Raw genomic sequence first — 23,234 nt, forward strand, 5'->3', positions numbered from 1 at the left:
TATTTAATTATGAAAGATACATGTAATGATTAATAAACTGTACATATGTGAAATAAGCGAAAAATTGGCAGTTTGGGGATAAAAAACAACAAAAGCTCCTGCATGATACCCAGCTATGGAGTATGAATGTTGTTGCCGTTGATAAAATTCTCTTAATAAAATGAAATGTCGTTTCGATCAGAGGTCAGCCATTTTGTGATGATATGTTAATGGAATGAAGTATCACCCTATAAATTACTTATCCTTCAGCATAAGTTCCATAGGCTATACAAACAGTGATGCTCTGGTGAGCATTCAGGTCTGCTGGCCTCACGTCAAGAGTTTTCAAAGAATAAGTTATATCATTGCAAAAATGAGTTTATTTGGCCACTGAATCTACAAGAACATGTATACAACTTTGCATTTCATGCATATCCACATACCTTAAGAACAATACTACTGGAAACAGCGACTATTGATAAAAGCCTCATGTTATATAATTATATATTGCAAGTACATGTAAACAACGGCTACAAAATACACATTTATAGTATTGGTCCCGTATCATGAATAAGTTGTATCAACCTGCAATATCTTGAACACTTTTGTTTTAACATCGTCAACAACTCTTTATCACAAATACATAGATTCGTTGGAAGGAAATATTTAATTAACTTGGAAAGCAATGCACAGCAAACCAATACCTCAGCTCCATACTATACCGATTATGATATTTTCATTTTTCAGTGACATCACCATCAACTGTGAGGTTTGCCTTGCTTGGGTAAACATAGAAATATATATAAATCTGTAATTGATAAAGCTAAGGGATAGAATGCCCTTACATAAAAAGTGGGAAAAAAAATACCTGAAAAATATTCAGAAAATAAGTAAATACTAAGTAAGAAAAAATTGCATTCATAATAAAATGGAAATGTAATTGTGTCCACTCTGACCTGGAATACATGTAATGAGGTTCCCTTGACAATTATCAAAATTATTTCAAAAAAGTGATATATAAAATATTTGATGTGTTTTTGAATAAAAAAAAATCATGTGGTACCCTTGAAAATTAATCCACAAAGTTTCATTTACACCACATGAAATTCTTACAGTAAACTAAGTCTTAAATACATGTACATGTAAAGTACTTCATAATGGCTAAAATAACAACATGTGATATAGTAAGTACGGTGAATTTAGTAAATTGTTGAAAGGATTAAATTTGTGTCAGCTATGATAACAAACTGTACTGGTACATGGACTCAGTGAGTCAGATACAAAGATAGAAGACAAAAAAAACCCCAAATCTTCAGATGTTGGAATATACAAGTTTCACTGTAAGTAGTATCATAGCAATCAAATGTTGACTGTATTGTCCATAAAAGAGTCTGGTGTTTTTTTTCTTTCTATATAGATTTCTGTGTATGAAAATAATGAGTTTTATTATGAAGCATAAACCTTTGGTTATATATAAGAACAAATGTTAAGATTATTCATTGAAATGATAGAAATCACAAAGGACTAGGGCACTGACAGGTTCCCATCAATGCTGAATATATCACATCCTGCTCTGATTGGCACATTCCATCATGAACTTTGATTCAAAGGGTCAAAATCAGCCAATGAGAAATCTTCTGTTCCAAATGATAGCCCTGCACTGAATCCCACCTAAACAAAATATTAAGAACAAAACATATCATATCCAGTTTAATATAGCCATTAGTGAAACTATATAATTATTGTGTTTATTATGTTATGTCTGCTAATAGACCCCTTCACGGTAACAGTGGTAGTGCTCTTTTGCAGGGCAGACCAACATAGTTTGGTGAAACGTGAAATAGCTGCAATTGTTTAATTGACGTCATTTAATTATCTGCCAACTAAAACTTCAGGCAAATTTATTTGTTTACCCTACAAGAGAGCAGTTCTACAGTTATCATGAAAGGATCTGAAATCTGACATGATGATTTTGAAAAAAAATCTAATCATACAATGTTAGTAAACTTTGGGCATGACTGAAGAGGATTTGAACTTACTGCTGTTAGGTATTCGAAATCCGTATAAAAATGGATAACCAGACAATATGTGCCCTAGTATCTACATGTATATCTGACCTGCATGTCCATTAGTTCCCTCTCACTGCTGCTGACCGAGGGTCTCGAGGTCGGGGGAGGGGATACAGCAGGACTTGTGGGGGTGAAGGCAGGCATTCCAAATGGGTCGACACTGGACTGGGAAGGTCCCGGAGAGGAGAATGGATTGGCATACACTGCAAAAGAAATTACTGTTGAATGTAATATATATACAGTAAAACATGGTTATAGTGTACACATTTATAATAAATTGACGCTTACAGCACAGTGATTTTCATTCCTCGTGACTATATAACATGTTGTAGACTTTACAGATAAAAAAGAATTTTTTCAACAACCAACTGAATAATGAATTCATTCCCACTGATTATTGAAATACATGTATCAATTACTAAATTTTTAGAATGTATTGTCATATGAATATATGATGATCAGGGGTTTGATGTGATAAAATAATATTTAGAATATCTTAAGTTTAATTGCATGGTTTCAATTATGGCAATACCTGACTTATTAGAAGATGGTGTCTGAGGTTGTGACCTTGAACTTCGTGGAGGTGGGGACACTAGGGAGGAAAAAATAACAGCTAAGTATACATTAAACGGTGCTTATACAGCAATAACACACACTGGATTTTATCTTAATAAATGATTGACCTGTTTCAAGCTGTATTTCAGATAAATCATAATCAATAAATGTTTATAAAAATTTATACATATAAATGCTTATGCCTTTCCCATTTCATTTAAGAAAAAACATAATCATACAAACACTTCCAAATTTGTGCCATATATATAGTTTTAAAGGTATTCTAATTCTGCAAGTAGCTGAGTATAATTCTAACTGTACACATACACAGGCCTAGTTTGGCTGGGGTTGTAGGAGCCGACCCATTGCTGGTACTGGAGCTACCATTGGTCTGCACAGGCTTGTCATCCAAAATCAAGTTCTCCAACTTACGGCCCACCGAAGGTTGAGGAGGAAACTAGCAATCAGAAACACCATACAATTACAGTAAATCACAGTTGCAGCAAAACTTAATAATTAAATGAATTTATACTAACAGTGAAATCAGTTTCATTCCCCAATCTTAAAACTGAATGATAAACTCATTGGCAAATTATTCATGCTATAATACAACAAATCTAAATGGAGTGAAAAATAATTTCTTTGTAGCCCCCCCCCCCCCATAACCCCCTTAAAAAAAATAACAAATCAAAAGAATTCAACATTTCTGGTTTGTGTTTTATCATACTGGTTTTAATTCCAGAAGTTGCATTATAAAAGTTAATTAAAGTACATTTACATATTAAAGAAAATTAGAATCTGTTGTTATGAGTATATACATATTGTACATTGTAAATCATGTTAGTATAAATTCTAATACATCTACTAACTTTAACATCTAAATATAGAATATACTGTCCCAATAATCTCTCTCTATATATATTAATTATATATACTACAATATATTGGACTATGATCATGCATGCATAAAAAATAAGACATTGATGATTCACGTATAAATATATATGTGTGAGACATAGGAGTTATTTTTCATTAAACAACCACTGTCCATGATAATGTTAGATAGAAAGCAATTCATTAAAAGGTGCAATCATCTAAGAAACCACATACACCAAACGTCAAACTACACACCTGTAAGCCATCAGTGTCAGAAAGGGACATGATATGGAAAGTTATCAGAAATGTGCACTATTTTTTTTATTTCACTACAATCTACAGTGTTCATATTAGCTTGTGTGCCCTAAAGCAGATTTCGAAAGCATGAGTGACTTCTTACACCATCGAAAAAGAAATGTTCAGTGGAACTATCGTCTTGTGGGCTGGAAGGGTCCAATGTGACACCTGAGGGGTGTTCAGCATTGTCAGAGGACTTGGTGACTGACCCCTCCACTATTTCAATGCTACGTATATTTTCGTAAATCTGCTGAAACAAATATGCAATAAATTGTCATGAAAATTATATGTTTAGAAATTCATATTGGCAGCTCCAGAATTTAATGTTTGCATGGTTATTTGGAACAGATAATACCAGCATTTTTTAAAATCACATTTCATTTGCTTTGTGAATTTAATCACTAATACATATTCTTTTGTTCAATGTTCAGTGAGATTTTTAGTCAGGTTAATTAATTGTCCATAATATTATGAAATTTAGCAACAGGTTTTTCTCGCCTGCCTTAATATTTTCCATGACACTCTGATAGCTTTAACTGCCAAAATAAACATGCTATTCAAAATATAGTATGTTTCGAGTCAGAATTTGTGAAATAATATGGTCGTAAATATATTTCAGCACCACTGGTATACATATACATATATAAAAACTGAACAATGAAAATACCCATTTCAACCCAGAAAGTAAAGACAACAGCCACTAAATCTGTAGACTCGGTGTTAAGAATGTAAACGTTTTAATTAACCAATATGGTAAATTAATAGGTTAGTTGGCAGCAGGATTGTGGGTTAGCCCAGACAATTTTTTAACTGGAATTTCACCTACTTGTCTTTCACCTACTGAGCACAGCTTGTAGTACTATTTTGATAGTCCGAATATTTTATCAAATTATACCAATTTAAATTAAAAAACATAAATTAAAAATCTATGAGGGAAAATACTGTATAGCCTGTATAGCCTATATACTGTATAACTTGGCAGGACACAAGTTTAGTGGATTTGGGCCTATAAAACATACCATAAAAATTTTGGCGGATATAATTTTCTTTTTCCTTTTCAATTCATCAATTAAAGACACTGTTACAAGGTGGTAAAATTTCTATGATTTTGCAATAAAAATAAAAGTTATGAATGTAAATTTCATGGGCATGTCAAGTTTTATATTGTAAATATTCATTGAATGAGAAGCATGACACCTATTAACTGTATATTGTATGTTTTCTATCATTTATCAATATTCCTCTGCATGCAAATATATTCAAGCAGTGCTGGGTGATACATAATTGTCCAAACAATGTGAATGACATCAAAATCGATGCATTTATCAAAATCTAAAACCATTACATCCTTGTAAGTCAATCTGTTTGTCGAATTCTTACATTCTACCTTGCAAGATACAAGTAATATATTGCCATATAAACCATTACATTACTGATGTCAATCCACTGACTTCATATTTATTCTATTTAATGAGAGAGTGACACAAAGCATTTTTTGATTACATGTGTAGATCCATTTCTACAACATTCCTATAAGTCGTTACAAAGTCTACGTACCTGTTGATTAGGCTCCACACCTTTCATTCTTTCTAATTCTTGAATTCGCTTTTTTAAAGCTGCATTTTCTTGTTCTAAGGTTTGAACCTAAAAAAAATACATTGTACCGTACATGTACATGTACAAAATCTTATATAGCACTTTTTTCTAAAGTGTTGGCTAATTAACTAATTCTATGTGTTTACATGCATTGTAAAGATAATTGATCTACAGCAAAAAAAATCAATTCTTAATGAAAAACTTAGCAACTTATTTATACGTTTTTTAAGTAGGGCATGAGATGTGCTCTTGATAAGCTTTTTTTCATATGTAACCTTCAGTACCAAAATTGTCTATTCAAGTGTGATAACCAGCATTTTTATTCTTCACTACACTGATGTGCACTTGGGCAGCTAGCAATTCAATGCGCACTTGAATAACTCTTGATTTTCATTATAGACTGTATTTAGATGTGCACTTGATTCATTATTCAGATGAGCACTTGAATAGCTCTTGATCTTTATTATTCAGATGTGCACTTGATCGAGTTATAGCTCTTCATCATTCAGATGTGCACCGGCCTGCATGAATACAACTCTTTACAACAGCCACCAGTTTTCACTATATCCAACTGTAAACTTGCACAACTATACTTTTTACTATTCAAAAATACATTTGTGTTCCCATCCATTTTCACAAAATTATATTCGCATTTTGACTATTCATATTCATACTTGAACATCCATTTTACAACAGCACACTTGCCCAGCCAGTTTCACTCTACTTTTTAATTCATGAACAGCCCATTGTACTATTCACGAGTCCAAATGAATGGTAATTTTTACTGTTGTTAAGCGCACATCTTGCATTACATTTCAGGGATATTTTAAACCTCTCAAGTGTTTAACTATTACATACCTTTTTCTGTAACACTATGCACTGTTTCTTGGAGTCCAGATCCTGGCCTGAGGTCTCTAGGAACCTCCTGTAAGCCAGGTCAAAGGCCTGCCCAATGGTCAAGGTTATCTCTTCAGCCTTTAATACAATAACATTATATATCTATCCTAAGTTTACTTCAGTAATAAATATATCAAAAAAATTTAAAGAGTTTGAAATGAAATACAAATACACTTCACCTAGATCGATGAAATGTATTTATATGATTAGAGAAATATTGGAAACTGACATCATACATTTGAAACTCATTGTTCTACTTGGCTCAGTATCGATGACAATTTCCAATCTAACACTTAATAGCAACTTCTATCAAGCAATTACCAATACACAATACAATGGTGTAATAAAAAATTACATGCAAACAAACTTGCTTAGTAGTATAGCAAAATCTACATACAGTTGTCTTAATTTTTTGTTTAACTTTAATCTCTTTGAGTACTAAATTTTTACGAAGACAACTGCACTGTTCTATAAAGACATAATAAAGTGACTAGCTTCAAATATAGCTTACACATTTTTCGCTGTCAAACACATAACAGTAATGTGTGTTGGAGTCAGCTGCTTTGGCGATGAACGTAAACATGCGTTTGTCAGTCTTGTCGTCAGCACAATACGATATCCTGTGTAGGGGGTACTGATGCATACACGCCTGAAATTGATAAAATTCGAGGAACATTCAATTGCAGACATCAGCTGTGTACGACAGCAGTGAGGGAAATGGATCTAAAGATCTATATTTGTTGAGTTCTATACAGCTTTATATATATATAATATTTATATACAAATAAAACTCTAAGAAGAAAAAGTACTTAATCAATATATGTATATATATGCCCTAGCTAATATTTTCATTTAAAAAAAGGAGCTATTTAAGGTGAGAACATCTGAGAAAAAGACACAAAGAATAATTATAGAGACAGAGAATGCAGGAGATATTACTAAAAAAAAAATACAACCAGAAAGACGTAAAGAATCAAGATGTATTAAATTTTTCAATAATTAAGTGCTAGAACAAAAATAACTCATGGTGATTCTTTAAATACATCAGAATATAATACTTCTGATCATCAAAGAAAATTTCTTTTCACGAGAGAGAGAGAGAGAGAGAGAGAGAGAGAGAGAGAGAGAGATGGATGGTAATTGTGGACTAACTTTGGTTTTTGGATCCTGAACAGTGACTCCATCAGCCGAGATGGTGAGCTCTACTCGGGGCGTTTTCTGTCCCTCAGCTTTCCTAATGTGTTTGTTAAACTGAAAAGGAAATATCCATAATATATTCTTTTATGTTCTTTTTATATACTTCACATCAGAACAATTGCTGCACAAACAGGACATAACACATATCTTGTTACATCTGGTTTTTGATAAATGTGTTGATAGTGCATGAAAATCAATGCATTACCTTTAAATGAAAAAATACTTCACAAAAAGAGTTTTTGTCATGCAGAAAATGCACATTGAATACATAAGACACTTTTTTTGTACTGCTTTTCATATCTTTTAAAAAAAAATTTCATTTGTTTCTTCTGTACAAGATCTTATGATTTTTTTGCATTAGCTTAATGAAGGAAAATTTCTCTTGAATTTTAACATCCTTAAACTTTTAAAGCAACAATAACCAGGGTTGTCTCTAAGACCCGGGGAGCAGGGAATTTGCCTGCCTATGATGATGTAATTACACGGCTATTTTTGCATTTCAAACACAATCTAGCTATAAGCTAAACCCCTAGATCCCCCTTCTACTTTTTTTGGTTCTTTCTTCTACTTCAATTTTTAGAGACAACACTGAATAACATATTACACATACGCACCTTTCGTTTCCTAATAGCATCTTTAACAATATCTGTTCCTTTTGCATTGTCAACCACGCATTCACCCAGAAACTGTTAATAAAAAATACGTATTACTATATACATTTTGCACTGTATAATTAATGGACTGCATTATTGCACTACACACTATACATGCATATTTATTGAAACTATACACTCACTACTGAAATTTTTAACTTTAAAAAATGTTGAATGGATTAATTCAAATAATTATTTCTTGATAAAGCAAAGTTATCATTTGAGAAATAGTTTTCCTGTCAGTATAATATTAGTATAAAAGACATATCACAACCTAGATCAAAACAAACAAAAAATTGCTATTAAAATACATATATATATGCAAGCACTAAGACACACCTTGGCCAATTCGTATCTTATCTAGAGACTTGATGTAGGTTACCAAATTGGCCAAGGTTTACAGAAAATTCAAATTGCACTGCACAAGTTGCAATCCTTCATTTTCAATTTAAGCAATACTGCTAAACACTTCTGCTAGTAAGCAAGATTCAACACAGCTGCCAAAATTCCTTAATTATAAATTGATAACTAAATTGGGATTTTTTAAGGGTATATATATGCTCAATACAGTATATCCTGTTTTAGGCAGGATTTCCCTGATTTTAAGCATGCAGTTAAAGAGGCAAATCCCGCTATCCCAAGATTTCGCAAACAAAAACTGAATTAGTTTGTTAAAAAAAAAAAATGCTGAATTTGAATTCTAATTTACTTCAATTATTTTTTCTGAATATCTGTTGCATCAAACCTGCATTTTAGTACATAATTATATAATAAAAAAATTAATATTCACATAAATAACATAAATATCAGGGCCCTGTTTATTTTACAGTTGTTAAACAAAATATTTGGATAGTCATTTCCTTATTGACCATTTTTTAACAATATCATTTGTCATTATGATAAATTGAGCAATGTATTACAGGTTATTGATGAATTTTATTACTAATTCTTCATGACGAATACATATGTTCATACAAAACTCAGACAAGTTACCATAACTTTCATATTTCTTATCCAAATGAAATACATGTAAACGGTTAATTAACTCCTATCTAGTAGACCTTCCTTAATGAACAGTGATATTGTGAGTATAGTATGTATATAGTTTCATGGATTTTGAGAAGGAAAGGTCCACGTCTTTTAATTAGATCCAATATAAACTAATCTCAAATATTAGTGAATTATTAAGCCATAATCTTTCACAACATATAATACATCAAAATATATGTATATGGAATCCTCTTGAAATTTTTAATCGGCTTGCTCACTCGCATTATGTAATTTATTTGATAACAATTCCATGACAAACATGATTTTGAATAGGAAATTATACACTTAATTAGGATAATGCATACTATTATCAAAGTAGGGAAATTACCATAATTTGTAAACCATACACATTATTAGCTCTTAACATATAACCTTCTATAGTGTCCTAATATAGTACACTACAAGCTATCTGTATCAGAAATTCATGAATATATGGTGTTAAAGGATTGTTAATTCAAACCATGTCACAATATTAAGATGATCTCCTAACCAAGCCAAACACTTAAAATCAGGATGATGTTTAAGGGTAAATAAAATCAAAATCTTTCCAAAATAATAATTACGTATGCACAAATTGACCTTTTTTCCTCTTTCCCACCTTTTATTTTTCTTATCTACATTGACAAATGTACATTCAATGCCCCAAGCAATACTGATATTATCATAATACAGTTTTCTATTCTGTTAAAATTTTTATAGGACCTACTCAAAAACCTTTTCCAAACTGAAACACATATAGGTACAGGTGTTTAAAACCATGACATGAAACTTTGAAACTTAGCACTTAGTACGATACTTTGGACTTTGTTGATGCAGTTGATCTGCACGCTACGCAGATGTGCTGATCTCAATTCAATTAACAAATGGTTTCTGGTCTAGAGTAACTTCCTATACATCTGACAGATTGGCAAGTCCACACAGTGCATTTGTAAAAAACCGCAATGAGCATTTGTATACACATCTAGATAAAATACTTTCTTTTAATCAGGCAGAGGCTGCCATTTCCTGTTAATTAGATCTACATTAGAATATACCTAATACATTTGTACATCTAGCTGCCTTGTCAAATCATTGATTTTGAACGAAAAGGCAAAAATTGCTTAGAATTTTCATTTATCATGTCCATATCACAGAAGATGAATACAAAAGAAAAATGTATCAAGTCTAGCATCACGTACATGTACCTCATCAAAAATAATTTGACCCTAGCAGTTACAATATATGTAAAGAGCCTTGACCTCTGACCTTCTTACCTTGACATTATACACAATGTGTCCAGTGAGGAGTTTGTCTGGGGGGTGAACCCACTGCTTGAGAGCCGACTTCATGGTCAGAACCTGGGGGTTGCTGTCCTCGGGGGAAGATAAAATGCCCTCTTCAAATGACTTCTGTTTTCCTGGAGATTTCAGGCTTCCACTGCTCCCAACATGGATGAACTTCCTCTTCCCAAAGTCTTTGGTGGGCAGGAGCACAGTATTCTGTTTACTAATGAAATAATCACGAGCAACTTTAACATTAGCTGTGGGATCCATGATAACTAGTTTATGATATTTATATTCCTATTGTTTCAATTGTTTACAATAAACACTTATTTGTAGTATGTGGCCTGGCTCTCCAATCAGTGTTTAAACTTTTATCTCTCTGATGAGATAAAACTTTCCTTTACTTGCTCACAATAAATAATTAGGCAGGAACTACTGCTACAAGGCACTTGACCCTGAATTATTAATCCCACAGTCACTTAATATCAGTCACTTTAGCAAGTCCTGATCTTCATACAATGCGCAATAACCAACTCCATGCATGACCAGTTTGTCAAAATAAATAAAACACATAAATCTCCCAAAGCTATCGATAAAGACACACAATATATCCTGGCCTGTTGCGAGATGATATTGGAGTTTCAAAATAATTTCCCGTTGAAAAATGACAGTACAGAAATCTGACAATTAAATGTACAGAGAAAACCTCTGGAGCTATTTTTAACTTTGCCACATGTACACCTAGTTCTGTGAAACTCAGCTGTCACTCAAACCTGCACCATGAAACTTTTTAAAACAAAGTCAGCAATTTTTATCCCCCTGACTATTTTGATGTCAGATAGAGTCCTTTTCACAAAATCCACAGTTGTCAATATGTATCAATTAACAGCTACCAGTATACCGGTAGACACAAAACCTTCTGTTGAATTTCACACACTGCATGCACGTAGGTATATATATATATATATATGATGCTATGTGTCAATACATAGAGCCAAGAGCCGGGCTGTATATAAACAATGAATATCCCTTCAATCCGGCAGTCTATCACTTGACAATACATGCATGGAAGTAAAAATAATATCTCCCCATTATTAGGTAAAGAGATATAACAACACAGCTATAGGGTTCAGGGTCACTGGCTGATTAGTTGATCAATACACAAAAGCGGGGGCCCACACAACTCCAGATTACACCTCACAAAAGTCAGCTGTTATATGTAAACAATCCTGAAATATCAACTCAAACTTTTCCTGGTTTTGTCGGCCATGTTTAAACATTTGGCATGAACGCACACAGTTAAGAAGTTTATATATATAGATAAATGTATTGGAGGAGATTTCCATTTTTTTTTTTACACCTGAGTGATTTAAAGTGCCACAATATCTTCAGGTAATTCTCAACTACCTTGAAATGTTGTGATGACTGTTTGCATTCCTTCAGGGCCTCTTTTAACAGATCTCAAATTTTCCTTGTTCTAGCTATGTAGCTAATTTCATCTGTGTTTAAAATATTTTTTTTGCAATTTTAAATGTATGTATGTTCATGCTCTCTCACTCTCTCTCTCTCTCTGGTTAAAAACTGTGTGTTAATTAAAGTGTGCTAGCTAACAGAGCCCCCGAAACCTACTTGCAAGTGGTCATCAATATTTTGTCAGCAGTGCTAGTGCAGATTTGATTAATTAACATACACACACATTTTATGAATATATGTAAACACGCACTTAGGCATCCAAAACTGGTCCACAAAAAAATAACAAAACTTGAAATTTTACTATCTGTTTTTGCTGAAATTTAAATAAGTTAATCCACAAAAATGTTTAACAGTTAACAGTTGCATTTTTAAAAAAATTAATTGAAGTACATGTATAAAACAATGATGAACAATCATCTAAGACAGGACAATTTTGAATTTTATTAAGCACTTTCAAAAGAACATAGCGTTGAATTATTTACTTGTAAGTAAATGATGTTAAAAAATTCCTAATGGATAGGCTATATTCAACTAAATATTTACTCTCTCTCTCTCTTTCTCTCTCTCTCTCTCTGCATTTTCTGTGTAATGGTCAGACAGGTTTGAATTCCTGCTCTTGACAGCTCAAGTGGTAGAGCACCTGACTAGAGATTTAGGGGTCCTGGGTTTGAATCCTGGTCTGGTTCGTCATTCTTTCTCCCATCCCTTTAAATCTGGTGACCTGCCAACCCATGAAACTGACAGGTTAAATCCTGCCAGTGGAGGAGCCTGAGGTGAATGTGAAGGTCAGACAAGTTCATTAATACCAGTGCCTGCCAGATAGCTCACCTAGTAGAGCATCTAACTAGAGATTCAGGGGGCCTGGATTCAAATCTCAGTCTGGTCCATCATTATTTCTCCTACCCCATTACTTCACACTTGAATCCCATCCCATTACAATAAAGGGGTAATATTTTAACAGTTAAGTAAAAAAAAAATCAATAATTTGTAAATCAAACATATAGTAAAGAGAGAAATATTTCTGAAAAGACATGAGGAAACATTAGTATCATTTCCATCAAGAAAACAGGAAATTATCTTAAAGAAAAATCTCAAATCTCATATCTTTAAAAAGTAACGAGAGCAATATCAAGACATACTATATTTGTGTTATAAAAATATACCGGTACTACACACGTGCTGCATTTGTCCTGAAATGAGGTGTAAAAAATATGACATATGGCTAGTGTTTTTCCTTTTCATTATGTTTTTATTCAGGATCTTCTTAAATGAATTTTATATTAAGTTAGTTAAGTTGTATGGTCCAATCTTAGTAATTAGAATAATGTTGATGTCATATAAAAAAAAAAATGTGATTTTTGGCAAACTTTTGGAATTTCTGAAGACGTGAAATTTAAAATTTGTCTAAATTCTAGGAACCAAAAAAATTAAAAAGATTTTTGGTGAATCCTCAAATAGAATAGAACACCCATGCATGTAACAAACATAATCCACAGAAATATTCAATTCTAGATCTGCTTGATGAGTGAATTTTACTTCATTTATTTTTATATTGGTGTTGATTGAATAATGTAAGTTATCTCTCTTTTTAAATGCAACAATGGATGAAATTCACAAGTATGACTCTGTATTTAGTGAATTCTGGGTTTGGTTAGGGTCTACAGTTTCACAAAGGTTGTGTCTGCATGATCAGTACTGAATACATTTCACTTCACTATCATTACCTGTAGGAGACAGGCACATATATTAGTCATATGTTTTTGAATAGACCTAGCTGTTTGGCAAATATGGCAAATACATGTATAATTTTTAAACTTTGGACTTTTTTTATTATTAAAGTTTTCTGAATTTTAAGAGGGATCCAACAGAACCCATATTTTGCTTACAATGACTGCTCTGTATTCTTCATGCAATCTCCTATGGGAGGAAATAAAGATATAATGGTGTGCAAAATTGTACACTGGTCTGAATCAACCTCAGAGCAGACCCCTAGACCAAGAGAGGCAAATGCAGAGTGGAGTGGACCCAAAGTTAATGAATAAGATTTTAGACCAATACACAGAGTGAAGCCAGAGGCCTGTTCAACAGAGCGAGCGCTTGCCAAAATTCCCTATACCCGCAACACAAATTTTGGCGAGCGATCGCAAGCACTCGCTCTGTTGAACTCGCCTCAGGGGTCCACTTCGGGTTGCCATTGACTCCATTCTGGTATAAAGTTGTGCATGCACATTTTGTACTGTATGATAGTGTTGATCAGCCATGATCAAGAGAGTTTGGTCGTGCCATTCATGCAAAAACAGTTTCAACAGGTTTTAGGTTGTAGCAGATGGAACAAAATTTTAATACAGAAATTTCTTGACTTCAAAAAGAAAAGCACATGCATGTTTGTAACCGTATAATGTTATATCGCCCAATAAAATATAAAGTGGACAATTTTGGAGTATCGAAAGAATTTCCTTCATCAAAATATATATAACAAGGTGTTCATGCAGATGGTCAAATTGAATGGACAAATAAAGAAGTTGCCTCCTCTTTATCTTGATGACTTAATTATCCAACCTTAAAATAATTCAAATCTTTACAGCAAAGAAAGATAAAAAAAAAGGGGGACTTTGGAAGATATAAAAGTGTAGATTTCTTAGAAAGCGTTCTTATCCTAAGAGAAAATATATGTAACAGGAGATCCTATATAAGCACTTTTCATTTTCCACTTGACAAAGCAAACTTAGCCTTTCCTGACAAACAATTGCTGGTTACATGTCACCATCAAAGATCAAAAGCACAATTGTTCTGAAGTCACTGCTACTCATTCTTTTTTGTTCAGAAAACAGGAATGATATTAATACCTACTTAAGTCATTGTACTGGATGCAAATAAAGCAGGTTACAGTGCAGATTTTGAAATATCGTTTTAAAGACAAAAAGGTCATGCATATTTAAAATAATGAAGAATTCATTCCATGGTATTCTTATATATATTTCAAATTTAAAACCTAGTTTAGTTAAAGGCATATCTTACAAAAGATGATTTTTTTTTCTGAATTTCTTATTTTTACTACAAACAAACTTCATTTTTCAATCCAAGCAAAATAGCCTATATATATTACCGCAATAAATATTCAAATCACAAATTATATCAATGATATATACTGGCCGGTTTCTTTATATCTCAATCTGTATTTATATATTACACAGTCCAAGTGATCAAATCGTTTACAAAGATCAGGTTGGCATCAAATATTGGTAAACTATGACAGAGAACAATCTTTATAGTCTTAACCAAATAAATTACAGAATAAATATAACACAATTGACCATCACAGACCATTTTTTAATCGTTATATCTTGTAACACTCTACTGCAGATTTTTGGTTCATTAAAAACAACATTAAAAATTAGCCAGTGTAATGAAGCTCTCTGACAGTACCTGAATTCCTCACTGATATGTTCCTCCTCACAAATCAGGGGGGCTTTTGGCGAGACTCCTATCATGACCAGGGTTTGGGCCGAGGAAATCATGATAAGAGGCAGAAAATCGTGCACAGTTCAGTTAAGAAAAGACTCTAGTATTAACACACTCCATCCCTCGTCTCATTAGCTAATCGCAGTCCCCTCGTTACACACACTGAGGACTCAAGGAGGGATCGAGCATGTTTATATAAGTACTGCACTATTCACTGTGTCACATCCATCTGTGTCATTCAAAACGCACTTGGGACTCAATATTGTGTAAGTTGGGATTCAATTAGCTTAAGTATAGAGTAGTCAGTGCAGACTGCATCAATATAGGATGGTTTTCCAAATAAAGCAAATGTACATGTAAAAACCAAGAGCTGGTATCGTGGATTTTTTTCTATGCTAGAATTCCGTCTGTTATTTTTTTCATTGATTATATGCCTCTTTTTACTGGGCCCCAATAGCCCATATACATGTATTATACCTCAACTTCAACAGTGAGCTAATTACATTTTTCATCCATAATCGCAATTTCTCCCATGAAAAGTTTAGGAAAGATTAAAATATTATGTAGTAAACAACATTTTTTAGTGAATATGGCATTATGAATTACAACAGCTAGCTGGCGCAATACAGATTAACCAAACTGCATCAATCTAACCTGCTTCATGGAATAATAATGTCAGACGAGGCAATTCATAAATTCTACATATATTTACTGAAAACATAGCGCGCGTAGTATATGCATCTTGTTTATCTAAAAGACAATACAACAATAGAATATAAAACCAAACACAAATTTGTAGATCAATACCTTCAAATTTTCTTAATCATTCAAAAACACTAGCTATTTAGAACTCTTAATTAAGAAGAATGTGATAAAGTGCTTCTAGTTTAAGTTTATAATGGGACAATTTTCTTCCTCAGTGTGCCTTAAATGTTCACAATGAAACATTGCACTCATTCAATCATATACATGATAATATTAAATACATCTAATTTTCATTTACCATTTTATCTATTAATCAATAGTTTAATTCATTTTACATACCAGTGAATTTTCTTGAAATACACAATTATTTACTCGCAAATATATACATGTAAAAAATTAACTAAAAGAGAACAAAATTCAGAATTTCATGTTAAGGTAACTCACTATACCTAAGCTTATACTTTTTAAGACGCAACATCACAAGATGATGATTCAAATGTTTCGTTGAATTGTTTGAATTGATCAAATCAAATACCATCATTATTCAGTGGTTAATTCAATTGGCTTGTGAACAGCACCTCATAAATTTGAATCCGCCTGATTTTGAAACCATAATTTAATTCTTATCCATCATGCTATCTATCCTAATCAAGTACATGTAATTTTCTGCTAATTTGAGAAACTATTTCAAGGTGTAGTGAGCCATCTTAACCAATATAAGACAGCATGCAATTGTAAAATAGATAATGGAGTATGGATGTAATCTTACCTTACTTGTTCAAACTCCTGCACTGCTTACGTTGGTTATGGCTTTCTCTGAATTGTCAAGACATAAAAGATCCGTGAAGATGACGTCAAAAGAAACTCTGATGCATAAATCTCCACAAACAAGATTTTCTTCCTATACCTATAAAGTATTTAAAAAAAGTTTCTAAACCTCAAGTACAGAAACTCCTCCATCAAAATCAAGGACATTAACTTATTATACCTATAATTTGCAGGTAAATAATTTTACACAGGGAATGTATACCTGCATGAAAATAATTCGTATTTGTTTAAATATTTACTGTGAATGAACATCCTCTAGCTAGCTGGCCCAAAGAGTGAGTAATGTAATTAATTTCTCTCGTATTTGATGGCTTCATTAAGTGATACCACGATAAAATCAGCGTTTTACATCTTCAGACATCAAGATTTTACCTTTACATCGGAATGAAAATCTTTATCATCAATTAATTGTATTTAACTGTCTGAAACAATTAGCTCCGAGTGACGGAAAACTTGCCGCAAATAATACCTGAGTTTGTAAAGCCTAGCTGTACGGGAAATGTAAAGGTTAATATAACGTATATCTACTGCTTTTATGACCTCATACGTGATGAATTGAGCCAGTTTTCATTTTTATGCAAGTACATGTTTCTAGTTTTCAATGCTCATAGTTATTCATGCATAGAATATTTTCTCCCTCCATAGTGAAGGAAAGATTGATACTGAACATATATCAATCTAAACTAAAACAATTTGAATAACCCGTACTTTCATAACTATGAATCTCATAACTTATTTTATATTTAGCTTTTGCTACTACTTTAAATAATAAAAGGGTCACTTGCAATCAAATCGCAGACCCTACATGTATTTTATGGTGCTTCAGCATTAGTATAATGATTGTTACATGCCCGAATGGTTTGATGAGGGCCTGAGGCAACTGATTTAACCATTCTCGTACATGATATTTGTTTCTTGATTGAATCATTAAATTTATTAGGTATGAATTGATTGATAGGGCACAAAATTAGATGAACTGTTACTGACCAACACTTACTGGTTCAGTGATGGTTAGTAGAGTACATGGAACCATGTAGTAAAGACAGGTAAAAGTTCTTGAAATCATTGTCAAATACATGTATACAATCATAACCAAAATGTGAGAGTTATTGCATGCATGCATGGACTAAAGACCTGCAGCCGAAATCCTAATATACAGTCAAACTTCGTTATCTTGAACTAGTTGGGACTGTTTAAAAACTTCGAAATATCCGAGTATTCGAGATATTGAGGGTAAAATACTTAAAAAATAAGTGGTTGGGACTTAAAAACCACTTCGACATATCCCTTGTATTCGAGATATCAATGTTTGAGATATCAAAGTTCAACTGTACATGCACCTTGACTAGAGAAGATAGGACATAACACTCAATTATCTTGATGAAGAAGAAATTGTTAATGCTCAAAGTAGTCAAGCGCTATAATCATAATGAAATTTCTTTTGACTGGGTGCAGATTAGCTTAAGAACTGTATAGCTTAATCTCTGGTCTTGTAAGCTAGAGAACATTCAGATGGGAGATCACAGAGGATGATAGTTCCCTATTGTCATGCTATAAAGTTGCAATTTACTTGGCAACATTTTTGTTTACCATGCACCATCCAATTTTTTTTATCAGAGAGTTCTATGTACAGCTAGGTGCAGAACAGAATGTTCAGTTAGATTTGCATACTAAGTAGTTGAAACTGATATGTTTATAAAAATCATAATTTTGATAAACATACATGTATAATATGTTCATAGCATTCCCCTAATACTAGATAGGTAAAAAGCATCAGTAAAAGCAATTATCGATAATAAAGTTTTCATTGTATTTGCTTTATGAGGAAATTTTTTTTCATTTTTTTTTTTAGAATTTTATAATGTAACAGCAAAATGGACCTTGAACATATAGAACATGTCATAGACAAGCTCTGGTCCTAAATTCTCATGTTCTCTGCTCATAAATAAAACAGACAGCAATAAAATGGCAATAGACTGAATCACAAAACCAGGTAATTGTCCCTATAGAGAACTATTGATGTGTCAGTGAGGACACACCATGTATAATTAGACCTGACCCAAAGATCATACAATGAAAATGCTCAGTCAAAAACTAGATTTTTCATTTCATAAATTTCAGACAGTTTATATCACTTTGTGTAGTATTTTGAGATATGGACCTATATATCCAAACTTTCATTTATTTACATAATTTCAAAAGTTACCACACATTAAAATTGATATTAATTAATTTATGGTCTTGAAGTCCAATGTGGAATCATATGCGAGCAGATATTGTTATTCATACTCCCTGAAAAAAAATGTAATATTCAAAGTTCAAGTTAAGGCTTCCACTTCTATTGTTAAAGTTTTTGCTTTGCCTTTTGAAGTCATCTGCATTAATCAGATCTTAGGCACTTCGGTCAAGTATTACAAGAGAAACAACTCAAGAGCTAAATATTATTCAAGTTTCACAACTTGAAAATGCCTTTCATGTTCTGTGGTGCATCACTTATTTTTAGTCTTTATAATTCATGTAAAACAAATAATGCAAGAGTTCTCAAAATTATGGTGACCCATCCCCCCTCCCCTCCCCCAAAAAATTAAATTAAAGAAAAATGTGTTACATTGATAAAAAACCCAGAAGAGATTTCAAATCCAACTGCACGGCAGATTTTGATATTTATAAGCAACTATCGTGACACCTGCATTACTATAGTGTATACAGAATTATTCCTGCCCTGTGTAATTTTTGCCCTTTTACACTTGCAACAGTTTTACCCTGTATTAAATCCGTCCAACATAAAACAGGGGGCGAATATTTCCCAATAAACAATATGGCACCAAAATCAGTATGCCCTCAGAAAACAAAAGAATATAAGTGTTAAGAAAATAAACGGTTTCTCTATGATAAACTTTCAATAAGTATCACAGTTTATGAGTATGGGTAGGCAGTAGCCATTTCATGTGCAGTATGCAATTTACAATAATAGCACACTTATCTGTGTGCATTTTTTGAAATTGATATAACAAATGATTTTATTAAACTTTCATGTTAAATACTGAAATCTGATTGGTTTAGACGCAGTTGATAATCCGTTCTATTACCCTCAGCGTCAGAAACACACTTAGCAACGGGTAACACAACGAATTGTTACATGCGAGTAAATTATGCGCGTACCGTTCGCCGTAGAATTCACGTCATTTCTATATAAAAGCAGTAAAAATATTCTCTAAAATTAAGACATTCAGTATAATAAAATAAATAGTGCCTGTTTGGGAGGATAACAGTTGAAATTGACACCCCTCGAAAACCATTGTCAACCTCCGCTTCGCGTCGGTTGACAATGGTTTCCTCGGGGTGTCAATTTCAACTGTTACCCTCCCTAACAGGCACTATTTATATATTGTTATACTTTCATGTTAAATACTGAAATCTGATTGGTTAAGACGCAGTTAATAATATTTACTATTACCCTCAGCGTTAGCAACGCACTTGGCAATGGGTAACATTAAAAAATGTTACATGCGCGAAAATTATGCGCGTACGGTTCGCTGTAGAATTCACGTTATTCCTATATAAAAGCAGTAAAATTTTCTTAAAAATTTTAAAAAAGACATTCAGTATAACAAAATAAATAGTGCCTGTTTGGGAGGATAACAGTTGAAATTGACACCCCTCGAAAACCATTGTCAACCTCCGCTTCGCGTCGGTTGACAATGGTTTTCTCGGGGTGTCAATTTCAACTGTTACCCTCCCAAACAGGCACTATTTATATAATAGTACCCAGGGCTTTATGGCATGCTCAGAAAAACACCTCGAATGTATTAACATTACAGGATGTTTGAATTTTATAGTAACACAAAATGGAGTCGCTTCCATTAAAATAAGTATCAACTAGGCAGCCTTGTTTGTTGCTTTTGTTGTATATTTTAAGGTATATCACTGACTTTATTGAACTCTAACTCACATCTCAACAGATCACAATATGTGTTGTATTTATATAAAGTTTAATATAAAAGGGGCTAATTTGTCATTGTACCATTGTAATTAACTGATTAATATCAAATAACAGTATAACATAAAAACAATAGTACTTAATAATAAAAAATTTCTTTGCTCAGAATGTCAATTTTATCAATTTTTTTTACAGTGCATGGTGTATGACATAATGAGATAGGAATAAATTAAGGAATCCTTCTTTGAGTATTATGAGGTGATCAAATACAATCAGGCATGATCAAACCCTATAAAACTCGAAGGATTTGATCACCCCTGACCACATTTGATCACCTCAATATATTCCAAGAACTTTCAGCATTTGTTCCACTAGATACCCGGTATATTGAAATAGTCATTGAAGAACAATATTTGACAATAAAATACCTTTATGAAAATGTTTAGAAAGGTAAAATTTTGAAACTCACGACTTGGTAGCTGATGCTTTATCCTTTGTATGTACTAAAGGGGTGTTAGACATGGCCAATTTGAAAGAAAATATTTGTAAGATTCTGCTGAATTTTGTTGTTTATTTTTAAAGAAAGTGTGTCACAACATGGAGGCAGTTTGAATTACTGGAGTGTAACAAATCAGGTTTAGGAGCAAGACCTGCCATTGACAGTCATTGCACATCTATTCCTATGAAAGAATACCAGATTTTATAAAGCATTTGTATAAGATGCCCAGACAGCTGACATCCAATTAGTTAATTAATTAGAGATTAAGTAGGGGGTCCATCTACACATGCACAGAGTACATATGTGTACATATGTACATACAAGTGTGATACTATCGTCAAACAAATGTTACCTGTCATTTGTACATTCCCGTAATCATACCAGGTGACTTTAAGGCAAATAAACAGGTAATTTTGCAATCAAGTTGTTGTAAATGTACACATCATACAAGAAGATGGCAATCATACTTGTGGCATGCGTAAAATTTTAGTTGTAAAATTTAAGTGGTTAGTTCTACCGCCACTACCAATATACACCCTTAAACGTATAAAAAAGATGAGAAGAAAGGAGAGAGAGAGAGAGAGAGAGAGAGAGAGAGAGGTGTATACCTTTTCGGCTGTAGCCGTTCCCTTGAATGATATTCATGTACACAGTCCAGGATGGACTATGTCACACAGAGGGAGAGAGTCATTTATTTGTAAACAGGACAGCGCCGTGCCTCCCGCGCGAGCATCCGCTACGGTCGTAAAACGTCAAGGCGTATGGCCAGCCAAGGCCAACAACGATATTTTATCATTCATTTATCCCACGTGGTAGGGGTATTTTTCAAAATAAAGTGGCTAATTTTAGGCATATATGGGATCTAATTTCGTCTGTACGTAAAACATGCTGTAGAGACCTTTAATCTTTCCCTGTCCTCTTGGTTTATTGGACTTAATTCCTATCGAAAATTTTACAATCTGTATCTCTATGATTTTTAATAAAAATACGCATACCTGTGAAAGAAATACAGTTGAAATCGATAAAAGGTAATATATCAAAGTTATCTTCATTGAAAAATTATCATTTTTCACTCATGAAAGTTCACAGGAACGAAAACAAATTTCGTACAGAATTTTATAATGGGAGATGTTTACATCTTTTCTCCATTCGGAAGTATTTGGGACACCTCGCGCAATTTTTCAACGTTATCATCCGGGCTTAATAATGGCCGATGCAATGCTAAATCTCCATAGCCTTTCTATCTTGGGATGTGTATTGAAACCTGAAGCGGTAGAGAGGGCGTTTCAAAACAGATGATCTGGACATTTTTCATATTAGTGGATGAACGTAGTTTGAGCACAAATGTATTTATGATTATCGAAATATCAAGCAAAAAGTGGTGGAAGCAAAAACTCGGGACAGAGTACATGTAGCATTCCATAACGTCTAACGTTATGTAATTTATCATTTATTTATTTATTTATTATAGTCTGTAGTTTTAATGTGAGGACATGTATGGTTGCCTCTAGAACACAAGGCCACCACTTGCTCATCTGTAATGACTTTACCATCGATGTTTAAAATTAAATTCCAGAATATGGATGTTAATTATTATGTAAATGTGCTTTTATGCAAGTTATATTGTAGCATAAAATAAATGTAAATATCAATGGCGAGTAGATTTGTTTTATTTATTTCATTGTCAATTGCCCTTACAGGAACTGTGATACATAGACAATAGCAATTAAGCAATTATCTCACCTGGTCAAATTCCCATTTCGCACACATTTTTTCGATACCTATATATAATTTTAACATGTGTGCAAAACAGGAACAGACCGTTTACTATATTCCAAAATGTATAAGGTTGAGTAAAAATTTGGTGGACTTTTTATTCTATGAGTACGTGTTAGT

General features: G+C 32.9%; 1 protein-coding gene across 6 annotated transcripts; it reads right to left on the bottom strand.

Moving 5' to 3' along the window:
• Positions 1–336: 336 nt before the first annotated feature.
• LOC105322767 (PTB domain-containing engulfment adapter protein 1) lies at positions 337–22,101 on the bottom strand. Of its 6 annotated transcripts, none has more exons than XM_034471312.2 (13): positions 21,947–22,101; positions 16,846–16,978; positions 10,423–10,654; positions 8,081–8,152; positions 7,422–7,520; positions 6,781–6,918; positions 6,231–6,347; positions 5,334–5,420; positions 3,880–4,026; positions 2,931–3,060; positions 2,581–2,640; positions 2,097–2,251; positions 337–1,650 (listed from the first exon to the last, which is right to left on the bottom strand). In XM_034471312.2, exons 3-13 carry the CDS (start codon positions 10,495–10,497, stop codon positions 1,570–1,572), a joined length of 1,161 nt encoding a protein of 386 aa, XP_034327203.2. In that variant the 5' UTR covers positions 10,498–10,654; positions 16,846–16,978; positions 21,947–22,101; the 3' UTR covers positions 337–1,569. The 6 variants fall into 6 exon arrangements, with proteins under 6 accessions (XP_034327203.2, XP_034327193.2, XP_011419946.3 ...); XM_034471302.2 differs by having other exon boundaries at positions 16,841–16,978; XM_011421644.4 differs by lacking the exons at positions 16,846–16,978; positions 21,947–22,101 and adding an exon at positions 15,331–15,544 and having other exon boundaries at positions 3,880–4,023.
• Between the last annotated feature and the right edge of the window lie 1,133 nt (positions 22,102–23,234).

The sequence above is a fragment of the Magallana gigas genome, chromosome 5 (assembly GCF_963853765.1).
Source record: "Magallana gigas chromosome 5, xbMagGiga1.1, whole genome shotgun sequence".
Lineage (NCBI taxonomy): Eukaryota > Metazoa > Mollusca > Bivalvia > Ostreida > Ostreidae > Magallana > Magallana gigas.

Bases quoted from the DNA above. Each gene is read 5' to 3' on its own strand.
- LOC105322767 (XM_011421643.4), bottom strand. From the start codon at position 15,422: ATGATTTCCTCGGCCCAAACCCTGGTCATGATAGGAGTCTCGCCAAAA. The intron at 4,027-5,333 runs GTACGTAGACTT...TATTTGTTTCAG, and splicing joins GTGTGGAGCCTAATCAACAG to CAGATTTACGAAAATATACG. The intron at 1,651-2,096 runs GTCAGATATACA...TATTTTGTTTAG, and splicing joins GGGAACTAATGGACATGCAG to GTGGGATTCAGTGCAGGGCT.